Source organism: Lagenorhynchus albirostris, chromosome 9 (genome assembly GCF_949774975.1).
Source record: "Lagenorhynchus albirostris chromosome 9, mLagAlb1.1, whole genome shotgun sequence".
NCBI classification, from domain to species: Eukaryota; Metazoa; Chordata; class Mammalia; order Artiodactyla; family Delphinidae; genus Lagenorhynchus; species Lagenorhynchus albirostris.
This window is the reverse complement of record NC_083103.1, coordinates 39,601,058-39,619,171: the sequence shown is the minus strand read 5'-3', so window position 1 is coordinate 39,619,171 and position 18,114 is coordinate 39,601,058. Positions and strand designations below refer to the sequence as shown.

General features: G+C 38.4%; 1 protein-coding gene across 1 annotated transcript in view; it reads right to left on the bottom strand.

Moving 5' to 3' along the window:
- Window positions 1-3,773: 3,773 nt before the first annotated feature.
- SOX6 (SRY-box transcription factor 6) overlaps window positions 3,774-18,114 on the bottom strand; it is a 623,498-nt gene continuing 609,157 nt past the window's right edge. The window contains exons 16-18 of the mRNA XM_060157776.1: window positions 15,761-15,994; window positions 12,954-13,170; window positions 3,774-4,277 (exon numbers count right to left, since the gene is read on the bottom strand). Coding sequence (XP_060013759.1) covers window positions 3,974-4,277; window positions 12,954-13,170; window positions 15,761-15,994 — 755 coding nt within the window. The 3' untranslated portion in view covers window positions 3,774-3,973. The remainder of the gene's footprint in view (window positions 4,278-12,953; window positions 13,171-15,760; window positions 15,995-18,114) is intronic.

The window sequence follows — 18,114 nt, the reverse complement described above, 5'->3', positions numbered from 1 at the left end:
TTCTTCCTTCCTTCCTTCCTTCCTTCCTTTCTTCCTTCCTTCCTTCCTTTCTTTTTTTCTTTCTTTCTTTTCTTTCTTTCTTTCCTTTTGCTTTTCTTTCTTCCTCTTTCCCTTTCTTTCTTTCTTTCTCTCTTTCTTTCTTTCTTTCTTTTTCTTCCTTTCCTTCCTTCCTATTCCATACGGTCCATTTTTTAGGACAGGATTGTCTGCCAGTGTCCCTATTCTAAGTGACAAGGAAAATCCTGATCCTACAAGTTCTTTAACAAAATGGAGGTAACTTTTACCTTTGATTTGAAGATACTATGAAATAGGGAGCAATGGGGGAAAAAAAGTTGATTAACATTCTTTAATTGGCATGGTGGGACCTTCATTAATGGCCAATCTCAGAGAATGATTTTTGCCTTTCTAATGGCATTCATGCTTCATGCTATTAAACGGTCACAGAACTACCTTCTAAGGTTTATGTGGATTCACAAAGCAAATTGACTCTCTCCCAGCTGTGCTGGAAATTCACCATGTTCAATTCATCAACTTTCTATAAGAAAACAAAGTGAAAGTCTGAGTCTGTGGACAGTGGGTTCTTAACTGTATGAGAACCCAAGTGATGGGTTTTACTGCTCCAGCTACAGGTGGGACTCTGCTTTCTCACCGCGGCTGATAATTCACTACCCCATGAGGTACAGTGACTCGTCAACTTCTAGTCTGGACCAACATATATGGATAGAGAACAAAAAGGAAATACATAACTTATATTTCACTAAATATTCATGAGCCAAAAATAAATTCTATTTCTATGTTATATTTACACAATTAGAAAAATCTAAAATGAGATGGTGAAGTCATAAAAACTTTGTTTAAGCCCCACTGAAAATAAAATGACGTGATCCCTATGATTGTCATTCTTAATTTCCATGGATATTTAGAGCCAAACTTGGCTAATAAATAGAATAAACTGCTTATGTGCAGAATTTAGATTCAAATACAGCATCACTGTTTGACCCAATGAAAGAGACGTTTACAATCAGATCATTCCTGAATAGCCTTTCATTTTTAAGAACATGGCTAGAAGTAACTGAACCCCAGTACTGAGGCAGAGCTGGAGCTAAAACAAAGTGTTCATACACACATGTATTTTGCATAAATAAATGAAATAACAAGACATAAAAATGACTCAAATCCGGCAACTGTGAGGCAAGCCCACACGAGTCGAAACAGATGACTTTTGTTCATGTAGTTTTCGTACAACAGCTTCACATTAGTCAGAAGTGATAAAAAATACCATTTATATCCAGTGCTTATAACACTTATGAAACAACATCTGTGAGTGTGTGTGTTTTTTGTTTTTTTTGTTGATTTCTTTTTTTGTTTCTTTTTTTTTTTTTTAACTACAAGCAAAATCAAGTTTCAGTCCTAAAGAACAGTCCTTTGTTCTCCACCAGCCCAGAATATTATTTTGGCATGGTCATAAAAACAAACAAAATTAACCTACTATTCTAAATGTCTGCCTTTGTGCAAAATTAATTACATACAATACAATGCTAGCCATACAGCACTCTACTTATGCAACAAAATTAAAAAGGAGCGGGAGAGGGCAAAAGCAAGAGTCAAAGAGAAAGAGAAAACAACGTGAGAATGAACTGAGGAGGAGAGGTATATAATCAAAAGAAACCAGTAAGACAATAATAAATACTCTTTTTTTTTTTTTTAGGAAAACGACCTCCTCCTCATTTGAAATAAATGTACAAAAACAAAGTTCCAATCCCCAATCAATATTAAGAACCAAACATTCCTATCAGTACCTTAATCAGTTGATAGAGAGCACTCCTAGCTAATGACATAGACAGTAAAGTCTTGGCTAGACCTATTTATTGCTATTAGGTATGGCCTTGAGCACTCTTAAATAAATATGAAGGTACACTATTTTCTTCCAAGTGACAAAATGGCTCAAGAAATCTGATGGGGCCATTCCTATGTCCTGGTGATCAGATTCTGGTTGTCCCATGAGGTGAACTGTCCCATCTGTTGACATTCTCCCATCAAACTACTCTGGGTGAGGCTCCCCCATAGGCAATCGGTCCTGGTTTCAGGAAGGTCAAAATGGCATGGCTGAGCTCCCTGCAGTTAGGAGATGGGGAATGAAGCCTCACTGCTTCCCAGCCCATCAGTGCACCTCCAGAAAAATCCTCGTGTGACAAGGGCAGTTAATCTTGTTCACACATAGGCATGACCCCCATGCAGCCACAGATGGAGGGAATGAGCCTGAGGAACTCGTCTGCTGCCCCAGGAGTGATCTGTTCCCCAGAGTTAACAGTAGGAACATCCCATTTAGGGAATGTATTTCTCCTCCTTCTCCTTCTCTATGGTTTTCTTTCATTCTCTGGATGTATCACGACTATTTGCCTCTATCTTTGCTTTGAGGCTGTCACGTGGCTTCTTGCATCCTGGGGATTTTGCAAAGAACTCCCTAGATGTGCGAGATGGGACAAGGCAGCTCAGTATAAAGGCGCCAGCCCATGACAGCATCCCTGTGGACTCCTACATGGACCACAGCTTTGGGCTTTAGGATTGGCTGCGGGACTCCCCTGCCTGGCAGTCACCACTGTTGACCCTTGCTGCTGAATGGCATTGAGGGGAAATGCCACTGATGCAGATCCTACCACTTGTTGCCTAATTGAATTAGGGGAAAATTCTGGCAAAAGATTCAAAGTCACGAGGAACCTCAGGGGCAATACCTGTTGAAGTGTAAATCTCTACACCTGTATCCAAATACACAGCTCTATAGCCATATATACACTGATGTTCAAAAACAACAATATAGGTATTTAGTAGTATCTTGTTTCAGAAATGCATCCAGATGTTCTGGGGACATAAAATCACTATGTACACCTTTGTATCTAGCAGGAGAAGGAGGTGAAAAGGGCTGAAAAGTTCTTTGGGGAAGGAGGGTAAGAAAAAAGAATTATTAAATTAATGCCACCAACAATTTTTTTTAAATAAATAGTAAGTGGACCCTTGACATTCTGGAATGAATAAATTATTTAAGAGAAAATGTGTTAAGACTGAATGTCAGGGTTAAAGGCAAAGGGATAATGGATGTAGTGAGAGGTGGTCTCAGGCAGAGAAGACCACCATGTCGGTATCTGGTGTGGTGATCGCTCTGGTGCGTGGACGTCGTACCACGTCACACACTGATGGCACGTCAAGAGGCAAACACAATTGGGTACATGCACTGTGGCAACCTTGTTCATTCCTTACAATATCTTGTCTCCAGATTCCTGAGTACTTCACCATTTTCTGAAAAAAAAAAAGTGTGGTTTGCTATTTTATTTTAAGATGCCAAAGATTGTCTAAGACTTTGCAGTGTCTCCTTTAAGACTTTCAAAATATTAAGATTCAAAAGTTATGAAAAAGTTTGGCACATTCAAAGTTTAACTCTACACATGGAAAAATGGAATTCTGAGGCCTTTTGAATATGCTCTACATGCAGCTGCACACGCCGTGGACTTGTTCTGTTTCACAATATGAAATTCTCAGTTGTTTTCTAAAATAATTCAGAATAAAAACACATTCACAACTTGTAGGCTGGCACAGCATACCTGAGTGAGAATGTTTAACCCCATCTAAAACAGTAACTTAAACCTTTATCAACATCCAAAAGAAAAAAAGTAAGACAAAATATAAGACTTGTAAGACAGCTATGGGTTGAGATAAGTTTTCAAGTCCTGGTGTCTCATATTTAATATGTCTTCACCTAAATTAAAAAACAACAACAACAATAACAATAACGACAAAAAACTCAAGTTCATGAAAAATCTGGGAAAACTTAATCTGTCTCACGCTTTACGAAACAATTAAGACCATTCTGCTGATGTAATTGTGGAGCCACAAATGCATGCGGGCTCTTTAAGAACTTTTCTGTTGGGGGAGGGGAGGTGAAATGTCAGAGTATTTTAATTCAGCAAACAAACACTCCTCAGTTGGCACTGACAGCTTCCGGGGCTTCATTTTCACTGCTATAGTCTGATTTGGGATCATCTTCATAGTCGTCATACATTTCCATCTCATCCTCTCCATTAATCATTTCATTTCCAGCTAGGCTTCCGCCGTCTGTCTTCATTCCATAAGTGCTCTGGATGACCGGGAGGCTGGGCTCTGGACTGGCGGAGGTGCTAGAGCAGTCAGATGTCATCTGAGGTGATGGTGTGGTAGTTGCCATAGTAATAGCACCAGGATACACAACACCTGTTCCTGTGGTGATTGGAATCTGAGGCTGCTGCCTGTATAGATTCAAAAAATAAAATAAAACAGAGGGAAATATCTATATACGTATGTTCTTCCGTGTGGCATCGGAATTCACCCCTCACACATTCTAAAAGGGGGCTCTGTTTGAAATTCTAAGCAAATGACAAAATGTGACAAAGGTGTTTCCTGGAGGAGTCCTGCAAATCTCCCTGATGATGTGATTGGTGTTAAGCAACAATGGAGCAATTTATCCATGGCTTTGCAACATGAAAGCAAAGCTCTGATAACCCCTTGGCATTTGGAACAAATACTATAGTTAATTCCACAAAGTTACATGTGAGATCATTTTTTAAGATCTCCCAGGACATGACAAAAAAATAGGCTGGTAATATGAGACATACTATAATGATACTGTTAAGCAGGTTTGTGTCTTCACCTTGGTCTGAGAACTGTACAAAGGAAAGATCAAGATGAGAAAGGATCCAGTATATCCCAGAGTCAGATTCGGCAAAGCGTGTATTTGGTATCCGTGTAAATGTCTACTTATTTCCGTGGCTGAACTTGTAGGGAAGCTCCTTGAAGCTTCTACTTCCTAATTATGAAAGGATCATCTTGGATGTCGTTAGTCCTGTGGCCCTGGGCTGGAGCTGGGGTTGGAGGAGTCAGGAGTGAAGAACAGTGAAAGCTCCACCACTTAACAGAATAACACGCTGCCTCATCCTAGATCCCAGCGGGTGCCAGGGCATGGTCACACCAGCTCAGTCCATCGTCATGACACTCTAGTTCAAATAAACTTACCAGACCCTTTACAAAGGGCAGACTCTCCCTCTGCAGGGAGACATGGCTATCTGTCTCTCAGTTTCCCTTGAGGCATTGTAACTGGTTGAAAGAATGGAAGACCTACTACCTAGCTCAAAGACTAGGACTGAAACAATATTCTCCCGGATGCAATATTCACCAAGTGTTTCTCAATCTCTATGTACAGTATTATTAATTCACCTCAAAATGTCATTGTAACTCTCTTTTCTGAGCCTCAGTTTCCATCTATTTATAAAAGCTGGGGTCAGGGAAGTCCTGGAAAGTCCTTCCACCTGTTAATACTTGGCCTCAGGTCAGTCCATCACTTGAAGCATTCTTATTGACCCCCCCTACATTGAAACTTTTATCCACCTCAATCTAAAAGCAAAATACGCTGAATTTGTGAAGAGCTAGCTTAGTTACCAGCTATTCTTTGACACGTCCTGAAGGAGCATAACTTCTCAAAAATGTCTGCATGCCTTCCAGCCTGGTAGAAGGAGAAATGATGGAAATGGCCTAGAATCACACTGTGGGATATCTGATAATGCTATTTTTAACAACCTCTTTCAAACACTAGGAGGCATAATAATGATGCCTTAACCTTTGACTAACATAATATATAAATATTTACATATATATTACCTCATTCAGTTAACATGGCAACCCCATGAGGTATTATTATGCCCAGTTTTCAGATGAAGAAAATGAGGCCTTGCTTAAGGTCCTGCATTCAATAAGCACCACTGCTGGGATTTGAACCTAGGTCACCTGACTTGAATTCCATCACTCTTTCCTTCCTAGATATTCAATATACAGATACACTATGCTCACTATATCCCATAAAAATTCCTGATTTCTATAGAGCCTGTAGGTATCCAGTTGATACTACGTGCCTGATATTGATGCATTTTCTATGATGCTCGTGGTTATTTTTTTGATTGCCCCAAAGAAGATGATAGAGGAATCTAAATCTATGTATAGAAACATCTGATAAGATACCATTTTTGCTTTCATAGAATCAAATTCTAAAAACAGTATACTTCTTGCTTCCTAAGTTTTGGGCAAATTAACACAAATTAAATTTTATGCTAACCTACCCAAGGCAGTAAGAGCCTCATTAAATATTTTACTGAATTTGGATAATTGCAATAAAAATATTTTTGCCTTAATCACGTAATGAGTGTCGAGTGAAAACTTTTACTGCACTATTAACCCATTTTACAGATTTCCCAATATGGTGAGCTAATCTATAATATAAATTCTACATACCATATGCAAACTATCAAATGATACATTTTCTTTTCATGAAGGACATTTTCTTTTTGCAAAGAATAGATGGTCATTTTTTGCAGTATTTTAAAATCAAAATATCTATATATATTAAATAAATTTGAATTGACCTCTTATTATGTGCTATGGACAATGCTTAGATGTTTCCACATTATCTCCTTTAATCCTCACAATAAGCCTGAGAGATAAATAAAGGTGCAAAACTGAACTCCTGATCATTCTCCCATGTACTGGGCTCCTCTCATGGCCTTTCAGATCTTGGTTAATGATTACTTCATCTTTCTGACTGCTGGGGCCAATCCTATATCCCTATATCCAATCCATCAGCAAATCCTACTGGTTCACTCTCAGGATCATATCCAAAATCCCTCCACTTTTGCCACCTGTACCTCTACAAACCTGGTTCAAGCCACCACCAATGTTAATCTGGTTTACTGTAAGAGCCTGCCTCCTTAGTTCAGGGCACATCCCCTTCAGACAATATTTCAACATAGTAGATAGAGTGATCTTTTTAAAACCTAAGTCAGATCACAATACTCTTCTGATTATAACTCTTCAATATCTTTCCATCTGACCCAGATTCAAATTCAAAGTCTTCACAATGGCCAATAAGTCCTTTCAGCATGTGGCTCTCTACTACCTCTGAAATCTAGTACTCATCCCACCTACTCATTCTGCTCCTATTGCTCTGGCCTCATTATTTCTTGAACAAGCCAGGCGCAACCTCTCCTCGAGATCTTTGCAATTGCTGTTCTCTCTGCCTAGTTCTCCCAGATATCTGCATGGCTAGCTCCCTCACCTCCTCAGGTCTTTGCTCAAGTTAATCTTCTCAGTGAGGTTTTCTATAGCCACTCAGTTTAAAATTGCAATCCATCCTCTAAAACTCCCTACCCCTTTCCCTCCTTTAGTTTGTTCTAAGGCATTTATTATTATTTGATATTTATTTATTTATTCGTTCATTTACTCATTCATTGTCTGACATCCCCCACTAGAATGGAAGCTTCATGAAGATAGGATTTTTCACTGATGTAGTCCCAGAGCTTAAGCAGTGCCTGGGACATAGGAAGCAATCAACAAAAATCTGTTGGATACATGGAATGAGAGAATGAACTAGTGAATGAGAAGGAAAACAAATGAAAAGTCTGGGTAACCTGTTCTACAAAAGAAAAGATATAATGAGCTTAGATATATAAGAGAGAGGGTAGTGGAGAAGGAATGTGAATATAATCATCTTTAAATGCTTGAATGATTTTCTTCACAAAAAAGTAAGAGATTTGTTCCAGAAGTGACCAAAGAAGAGGATCAGAACCTATCTACAAAGTAGCAGAAAGGCAGAGTATGGCCTACTTAAGAAGAAAGAACTTTCTAGCATTAGGAAGTGTTCCACAAAGAAACTAGCTCCCTTGAAAAGTGGTGAGCTCTCTAGCCCTCAAAGAAAGAGTTCAAGCTAAACTTAGAAAGGACTCCTACAGTGGCTGGCTATGAAGGACATGACTTCTGAGGCCCCTTCTATGTGACCACTGATTCTGTGGATGCAGAATCATAAGCTAACTGTCATGTTGGTCTTGCTCTCGTTGTCATTATCAGCATAAAAAGAGACTAAAAAAATGAAGTGAGCATAGGTAATTATAATTGAAGAAATTTGGCTTTCAAGGGTTTCCAAAATATTATTCCACCCTACATATTTTACTTTTCTTACTGCCAGAAAAAATTCCTAGGATAGCCTCCTTATTTATTTTTGAACATTTTCACATTTCCCCCATTTGTTCATGCTCTCCTTCATGCTAAAATAGGAATCTTTACCTGTACTTTCCACCAGCCTGACTCTACCCAAACCTCAAGTCCCCTTCCTCAAGAATGGCCTACGCGTGGCCCTAATGCATAGGAATCTCCCTCCCTCAGAGCTTTACTTGCTCTTGTCTATATAATCAAAATTAGTATTCCATTATACATTATGTGGAGCACTATGCAATGTATTCTGTGTGTGCATGTGTGTATAACAAACTATTATTTGCTAACCTATTCATGTATATGTCTGGATTCTCTGACTATAGCATTCTCTGAAAGCTCACTGTGTACAGAATTAATACCTCATGTACTATATTAATTTAGTACAGTACTAGGCACACAGCTGGTTTCAAATAGGCCCTTACCAACTGACTGACTAATCAATTAACAAAATGGAAAATCTGGCCAGCAGGCTCAAGCTTTGTCTATCGGAAGTTACTTTCCTAAAAAGCATTTTTCCTTCCTTTACAGATCAATTGCAAAGTCAAAATTCAAACACTGCAGATTTCACAAACAGGGATAGCTGGCAAGAACTGGACTTTACAAATAATGAATGTGCACATCAAAACAAAAGTTGTAGATATTTGTAAAAGTACACGCATGCAGCTGATATGAGTAGAGATGGCTAAGAACCCTCCCTCCCAGCCCAAGTAAAGAGTTTGAGCTGTTCCTGATAGTCCAGCATTGTTGCATGGTTTCCAAATCACAAGAAGAGTCCTGGAGTATAGTCTAGCTTTGCCAATTGCAATGGAACTATTTATTTATGTTGTCAAAGCTCCTGTTTGCTGATCCTTTACAGTATCTATAAATGAAGGCAATGAAGTTTGCTTCATTAGGAGATTAAACCTATAAATTGCACATCTTTTTACATTACCTATTAGAGATTCTAATCTGGCTTTCTCTACAGGACAATGCTAAAAATAGCATGTCTAGTCTATGCTACTCAGTTAAATTTGTAAGTATCTTATAGGTTTTATTCAACCTCTTTGAGATTAAGATCAAAATGGCAAATGTTCAAATCACTTATACCACAATGCAGGAGAACATAATTCTTTATAATATGAAATATATACCTGACACATAACATCATTTCTCTAGGATAATAATATTTACTCTAATTTGGGACTTACTATATGCCAGACATTGTTCCAAGCACTTTAGATACATTAAGTTATTCAATCTTCAGAAAGGTCTGATGTTGTAGGTATTACTGTCATCCCCATTTTACATATGAGGAAACTGAGGTACACAGAGTTTAAATAAGTTTCCCAAGGGCAAGTGGAGAGTTCAGAGGAATAAGAATTGCTGTGCACTAGTTCCTAGAGCCAGGAAGAAGCAGAGCTAGTATTTGAGCCAGAACAGTCTGGCTCCAGAATTGACATTCTTAACCACTACACTATACAGCCTCTAAGAAATTTGTAGGCTCTAATTGAGAGGTATGTGTAAGGGTGAAAAGGAAATATGTTTCACATAAGCCTGGTCTAAATCTCAGCTCTGCTATTTACTAGCTGTGTGGACTTGGACAAATTATTTAACATCTCTGAATATTGTGTTTTTCAACCTCATAGAGAAGATGATAGTGCCTATCTTATAAGTTTGTTGTATCTGCAATAATCTGTATAATTCACTCAGCATAAGTAAGTATTCAATAATTTACCATTATTGTTACTTAAAAAGTAGCCCCAAATTTTAATAGTTTTTAGTATCTGCATAATTCTCTATTAGTTCACACGTAAATTACTGAATACGCTTTAAATAAATTGGAAATAGATTACATTTGGCCATAGTTCTTTGGGAAAAGACAATGTTGTAGCTATATGTACCCTAATAAGTATCATCTTAACATTAATAGTACTCCTATCAGGATTATTATAGAACTCTGATACTTAACCTATCAATTGAAGGGGTTAAATCCAAGGCTAGAGCTAATATTACTCCATTTTATATACTGATAAATTCATTTCATAATAGCTAAGTAAAAAAAAACCTAACTCACTGAATTTCCAGTTGTATCATCAGTAAAATGTATGACAATGTTGAGCAATATATGTAATTTTATTGGCTTGAAAGTTATGCACGTCTTTTCAAAATCAGCTATAAAAATTGATCTCACCCCCATTCCCTCAAGAAGTCAATAGCAATCTTTGAATTTCTTGTTTGTCTTTCCCTCTTGTAAATAACCTCGTATCTAATGAAGATCAGTTTGCAAAGATGAATCCCAGGGAGTTAATAATCTATCAAATACAACTACTTAAAAGAAAATACGAATCCTTAAGTGGAAATAATACCTGGCTTTATGTAGCAAGTATTATCAAAACTGGGCAGAGGAGAATACTGAGCACTGGAGATTTAAGAGTAAGATATTCTGGCCATTGCCTGCACATCCATAGCCCTATTCCACAGTCTAAAATGAGGCTTCCACAAAGGACCTCTACGCCATCAGAATCCTTAGTCTCTAAATTTCCAAGCTCCTTTTATGCTACTGTATACCACAACAAAAGACCTTATTTTCTCTAGGTTCTAGGAGCTCTTCCTCAAATGGCACAGTCATACTCACAACTGTGCAGAATAGGACTCTGAGGCATATTTTGAAGCAATGTTGTGAAGACAATTCCTCAGTCATTTGGCATGACAGAGGCAGAGACCTGATTTAATCCTTTGCTCTTGCTCCCCTTTCAGTAGCCGTAGGACCTCTTGAAGCTTCCATTTCTTTATCTTATTTAGAGGATTATATACTTTGTATACCTAAAACACCTCGTATACAGTAGGCATTCAATAAGTGGTAGATGCTATTGAGTTGTTTTAGAGTTTCATTTTACATGCATTGTTATGTGTTGAGGTATTTCGGTCCAGAGCTGGTATCAATGTTCCCTTTGGTAAAGAGGACTAAATTAAATAGAATTACTGCATCTCATATTTTCAAATAAGTATCAGGGAACTAAAATGGTACCTTTGATAATCTTCCAGACTATGGCAAAAGAGACCCACTATGCAACACAGGGGACATGACTGAGAGAAGGGTGGGAATGACAAAACATCTCAAATTTAAACTTTTGATTCTCCGCTCAAAAGTGACTATATACCTTTTCAGAGATAGACTAACAGGATTAAAAGAAGACATTACACAGTCTTAAATTTATATTTTGTTACCTACAACTATACTTCCTAGAGTACACTGTGACTTGGTATATTTAATAAATTCTCTAATTAACATGTGAGTAGCCCAATTATATTGTATTGTACTTTTGGTGTTAAAGGCATTACTTTTTAAAATGCAAACATTTGTAACATAGAAGAATTTGATATCCTATTTTGGCATGTCTTCAGCTGTTAATACACTGGGATCCCCAAATAACGAAGTGATTTAAGCCTCACTTTACCTCGAAAAGGTTCTGCCATAGTGTAAAGAAATTCATTGATTATCTAGTGTGATATAAAATATAGTTTTACTCTGATAGCAAATCCATATTTAATAGTAATAATAATGACAGGAATTCACCTTTATTGATATTGTACTAAGCATTATACAAAGTACTTTTAAAAGCACTGCCTCATTGAATCCTCTCAACAATCGTTAGAGATAGGTACTATTATTCGTTTCACTTCACACATGAGAAAACAGAAGCTTAGAAAAGTTAAATAACTTGCCCAAATAGGTCGCACAGCGTCTCAAACTCAGTGGTCAAACGCAGAAGCCGATGCTCCTCCCCAGAACACTCTAGTGTATTGTATAGTGACCCAGACTGCTCTCATTGGCCTTTTTTTTTTTTTTTTGTATTCTGACTATTTACTTTTCCAAATTAGTTGTATGTTTTTAAACACATGCTTCTGAAACCAGCCTTGTGTTTCATGAGGTTATTTTCTGAGTGTCCTTAAAAATAAATGTTCTTTACTCCTCCTTTAAGGCATCTCTTTTCTTCACCTCCAAGTGAAGCTTTCTTGTTTCCCTGGCACAGCACAGCTCCTCAATTCCCCTTCCAGTTAACAGTGAACACAGCTTCCTTTTTGCTTCCTCCACTTCTCTCTCTCAAGCCCTTTCCCAAGTGTCTCCCCAGTCTGATGCCAGCTGCCTCAGGCCACTGCCTCCAGACGGCCCTCTGGTTTGCCACCCCTGTGCTGCTAGGTCTGAGTGTGCTGGAACCTACAGACATCTGCACCCCGCTCTGCTGACCACTGTGGTTACAAGAGGCCTCTTTCGAGTGCAGACAGCCAGTCAGCCAAGTGGAAATTTATACCAGAAATCTATTACCTAATTTTTAAACAAAATGACAAGAAATCAGACTTGAAGATATCAAAAACATGTCTAGTTTCTGATTTAAGCAAGAAAATCCACATTGTTACTGCTTCTACCACAGAATAATTTACTGCAACAGGAGTTCTGGATCTTATGCCAAAAATGAGGTCCTCTAACCAATGTCAAGGCCAATTATCTTGTGGTAAATCCCACAACAAAAGCAGACTATTGTGATTAGAGTCAGAAGCACCACCCAGAGAAGCTAGAAAGCTTCTGGGGATTTCTTAAGGTTAGTTTTTACTCTTTTTTTCTCCCTGTGTGTCTGCTTAAATAAACTACCAGAAACTTTGTGTGTGGGCACTGGACATCCTAGATTACTTTGAGAGACAATGAAAGGGGTTATCAGTTGGGAGTGATCTGTTGCCTGTTTGTTTTGATTTGAGCAGAAGCCATGCTGCAAGGCTGTGCGCTTGTGACAGGCCCCTTCGGTGTGTCACAACCTCTTCCCTTCCCTAATCTCCTTCCCCCAAACACTGCCAGTAGCCATCCTGTGGTTTCTTACCACAGGAAAGCCCAGGTGGTTAAATGCAGGAACACTTACCCCACGGTAAAGAACTGCCTCATCTCCTGTCTCCGAGATCTCATCAGTTGCTTATACTCCCCAATCCGGAGCTTTTTGCCATCAACAATGCAGGTGCGTTTCGGTCGAGGTTTGTATTTATAGTTCGGGTACTTCTCTAAGTGGATCTTGCTTAGCCGGGCCTGCTCCTCATAATAAGGTTGCTTCTCTTGGTTGGACATGGATTTCCAGCGAGACCCTAGACACAAAAATAGCCTTAAGTACCCAAGTGGTCAAGGCAACATACAACATACTCCTGGCAAATAACTAGATATACCTTCCCACCACTTCATTCACCTGTGCTCTGGGTAGCTCCTATTACCACATACCATCGAGCCACACAACTAGTGTTTTAGACTATAGAGCAAAGAATAATTTGGATGTGATACATTTATTATATTATTTCCCTCAATAACTTAAAGCTGATGCTACCATAAGTATATTGTTTTAAAACACGTCTTTGCTTCTTAAGATCGTCTCCTACACCAAGGTTGTTTCCCCATCCATCTGCCTAGGGTTAAAAACCTAGACTTCCTAAGTATACTTTGGAGTATGACAGAATTCTCAGGAAAAACTCTCTTGGTTCCAGAAATTCAAACATCTCCCACACTCCAAGCATCTTTAGTGAAGCTGTCCTTTGATAAGATGTTAGATGTCGATATTCTTCCAAATATAAAAACCTAAGGTGCACACTGTATCCCCTGGCCTAGGGTAATTAAAAGTCTACACTCTACTTAAGAAGTTATAGCTTTAGAACCGGAAGGTACAGTGGAATTATATATATATATACATATATATATATATACACACACACATATATATATATACATATATACCATTTTCAAGTACTATAAACATTCATTCAAAGCCATACCAATGAAAGTACAAAAATTTTTAATATGGTTTATACAGGAAGAAGGAAAAGTATTCACTTCTCTAATATTGTTTATAAAGAATTATCTAAACACTTGACGAAGAAGGGATGTGTTTTTTTACGTGTATCAAATTGCATTTTTGTGTCTCGCTGGTGAATAAAGCGGTAACAGCTGTGCTGACTGGATGTCAGCTATTCTTCAGTGGAGATTTTTCATACATAAACAAATGGAAAAGTTGTACAAATATTCTATGCAGCCAGCAATATCCTGGTCTGTTTTAATAGCACATCCATTCCTGTTTCTCCTGATTGTTGTGCAAAAGTTGTGTAGAGAGTCTACACGGACAGGCTTCTCTGTGTTCGGCTGGCTCCCAGCAGCTTAGAGTCCCAGTTAAGGTTTTTGGTGCTCTTAAAATTCTTGTGCTTAAAAGTTTACATTTTAATGAATATACTTACTATACTCTTAATTTTTTTCACGAATGCACACCAATAATATAGATTCCCCACAGATGCCAAAATGGAAACAGAGAGGTTCTGTGCCCATTGGAGAGCTTACTCATACTGCTAATAAAATGGCAAAAAGGGGAAAATTTCCAAGTTAGATATCAAAATTTAGGGACAGGGAAATAATGATTTTCTTTTGAGTGTCTATTAATTAGAAAAAATTTTAATATAAATATTAGGACCATTTTGGTTTGAAAGGTATTTAAATTTATAAGAATAATGCCCCTATGTGTATCTCTGAAACTCTAAAAATAAAACCCCACTTAACTGTAATGACAGTTAGTATCCATCTTGAAATTCAAAAGTCAAAAAGAAAAAAAGGAAAAACTTGTATTTTAACATTTCAACACTATTTGATCTCACGTATCTTTAAAATTTTCTTAGGGGTCGCTGCCTCAAAATGTCTCAGAATCAAGTTAAATTATTTATACAGTGATAAAACATGTGTATTTGTGTATGTCCAGATCACTGATATTTACTCAGGTTAAATATTTATTGCTTTTGAACAAAACATTTAAAAAATGAAAACCACAGTTTAAGTCTCTAATGTTTTTCGGCTTCTTAAACGGCTGCCTTTGAGATTTTGTCACATCGTGACAGCTTAAATAGAACAGTGCCTTCTGTGTTTTTTCTTTTTAAAGAGGAAACATGTTGACTGTAATGCTGCATGTTGAATAAAATACGTTCAATATGTTAAGCACAATAGTTCCAAACTGTATAATCTGCACTAGGCAAGCTTTACACTAATAGAACAAGGCTTGAGTTTAATCCGGAGAAACGGGAGAATCACTCTGGCAAGTTACCACAAAATGGGCCTCTGCCCTGTGGTCTCTGTGTTCAACTCACTGCTATGAAATTTGAACTAGTCATATCTTATTAAAGTAAATGTAGTTTTATTTTACAAGTTTTAAAGTTATCATTAGAGGCACTGTTCTACACTCCATAAATTTCACACTATTTGGGGGCTCACCCCTAGCCCTTGGTGAGTTCTTTCAGAGGGACATATGAGCCCAAGAATTCTAAAGCAGAAAACCGTAGGGTCTATGAGTGTTCCCAGCGTTTCACAGCAACTTACGAATTTTAAAAGACTGAATTAAGAAAAGGAGATAAAGCTTGTCTCCATGATTCTTATTTTGCAGTGACCTCTCAGAGTTGTCCTATTAACACATACAATAGACAGTTTTGTCTCTAAAACAAGTGTTTAGTCAGTCCTGCCCTGGCACCTGGTGGATGTACTAACTCCTAAACCTAAAGGCTCCGGTGCAGGGTGGGAAATGCAGAGATGATGACAGTCTCCTGGGGCAGCTTGCTGAGCTCCACCTAACTTCTGCAAACCACAGTCTCCCTTAGGTGTCACATTAGGCCCCTTCTTTCCACTCGTTAGAAGATCAGCATCAGCGGCTGCACTCACCTAAGATTTTGCTAATGTTGGAGTTATGCATGTCAGGAAAGGCCTGAAGGATTTTCCTCCTCTCATCCTTGGCCCAAACCATGAATGCATTCATTGGTCGCTTGATGTGTGGCTCACTGCTGGCCCGGCCACGGGCATCCCTGTAGACTCGTGCTTCAGCCACAGTGGCACCTCCTGTTGGCCAACAATAATACTGCTGTAGTTTAGCTGCAGAGCCATTCATTGCTTTACTTCCTGTAATGTCAGGGCAGGAAGAACAAGATGGGTGCAAAGCATTATTATCTGGAGACTGTTAACATAGCTGGCCACCTGGTTCAGCTGTTTTCCCTAGGCCCTTCTCTTCTTTTTAAATGAACTCTTGGAAGCAGAAGACAGTTTTAGATGACGGTTCTACAGGCTCTTCTGAGGTAGGCCTCAAAGACACACTGGGTGGAATTAATTTTGCATGTTTTTATATACCTAGTACATTTTTACCACAATCAATTCCAGGTAACCTTTCCTGCGTGATTTCTCCCTTCAAAGCAGGCTCTTACCTATCATTTTAGCCTCATTTGCCAAACACTGTAGCCACTTCAAACTATCTCTTACCCCCAATAGCACTCTCTTTCACAATACTGTGCCTTGGCCAGTGCTCCCCTCACTGCCTGGAAGCCCCTTCTCCTACTTCTTCATGCTAAATCCCACTCATTCTTTAAGGCCTATTCAAATGTTGTGTGTTGCATGAATTAATTAGTAATTCAATGATAACTATTAACTGAGCAATTACTATGAGTTAGGCTTTATGCCAGGTGCTAGGTATACAAAAGTGAATAAAACAGCACCTGCTTTTAAAGGAGCTCACAGTTCAGGGAGGAGACAGACCCCAAACAGACAATTGTAACAGAGTGTATGGTAAGTGCCCTAATATTGAAGTAAACAGGGCATCAAGAGGGTGCCAGCAGACGGGACAGTGAGCTAATGCCTCCTAGGAGAGGTGACATCTAAGCTGAGTCTTGGAGGATGAATAGGAATTAGCACGTGAATGGGGGGGGCAGTAAAGACGATGGGAAGGGTAATTCAAGCCAAAGGAAGGGCATTTGCAATGATGCCTCCCAGGGTGCATTCATTCCTCTTTCTTTTAATGTTACATGCTCCAAAGAAATTACTTGCTTATGTGGCTATCTCTCTCTAATATTTCCATTCCATCCCCAGGAATATGAGACCCCTAAAGTTAGTGTTTATGTTGCACTCATTTTTGTATCCCCAGGATTTTCCATGTAATAGATACTCAAATACTTATTAAGTAAAGGACTGTTCAGTTTTCAACTCATATGCAAAACTAGTGGACTAAAAGGCAGTCATTTCAAGGGTCCTGATCTATTTTTCTGCTGTGTGAGCGTAGTTCTTTAACATCCCCTATGAAACTAAGTCTAAATTCCTGATATTTTATAGTTTCCAAAGAAGTGACCATAGTAACCTACTAGATTGAAACCTTCTTGAGGATATGGCAGGAACTGGCTCTCCTTCACTGCTGTATCCCTAGGTTCCAATAAAGCACATGGCATCCAGAGTTTCAGTTAGTAAAATACATTCAGTTAATGAATGGTTGAATAAATGAATCAATGAATGAACATAGCTCTTGCTTGCTTTCATACCCCCTACCAGCATGATACACTGATGGGTGCTTTACAGGTGGCAACTACTATATATCTCCCTATAGATTGAGAACCCCTATAGTTAAATGTAAAGTTGGACTGATGGCCTCAGCCAGGGCTTCTACTGCATAAACAGGAAAGCCTACTCCCAAAAGTTTAGAAGCAAAATATGCATTAAAACCTACATCTCTACATTTTGGAAAAAGTAAATCCTTTCAGCTCAGTGGAGTGATTATACAGGAACAACATGATCCAATCCATCTCTGCCCTTCTACTCTATTTCTAGCTACCTTGATGAAGTAGAAATTTGTTTGTGTCAGAGCTAGGAATAAATTAGAACATTAAAGTGCACTATTATTTGGCAAATATGGTCATCATTTATTGCAAACAAAAGACAGAATAAAAGGGCTGAACTGGCTAATACTGTCAATTCTTTTCTAAACATGAAGAAGGGCAGAGGGGCCCCTTTCTGAAGACCATGCAAAATAAAATATTTTATAAACAGCCTTTCTTTTAGGCTGACTAGACAGAATGATCCCTTACATGAAAAGTCTCAGATCCCAAGATGCATAACTAATATGCTACCTTTTCGCCACCATACCCACAGTACATTAATTTCATTTAAAATGCACTGACCATACAGGATAAATTGATTTCACTTTATATGGGTTTGACAGCCATGTTTATTGTGCAGTGAAATGTAGTGTAGCTTCCAGCTGA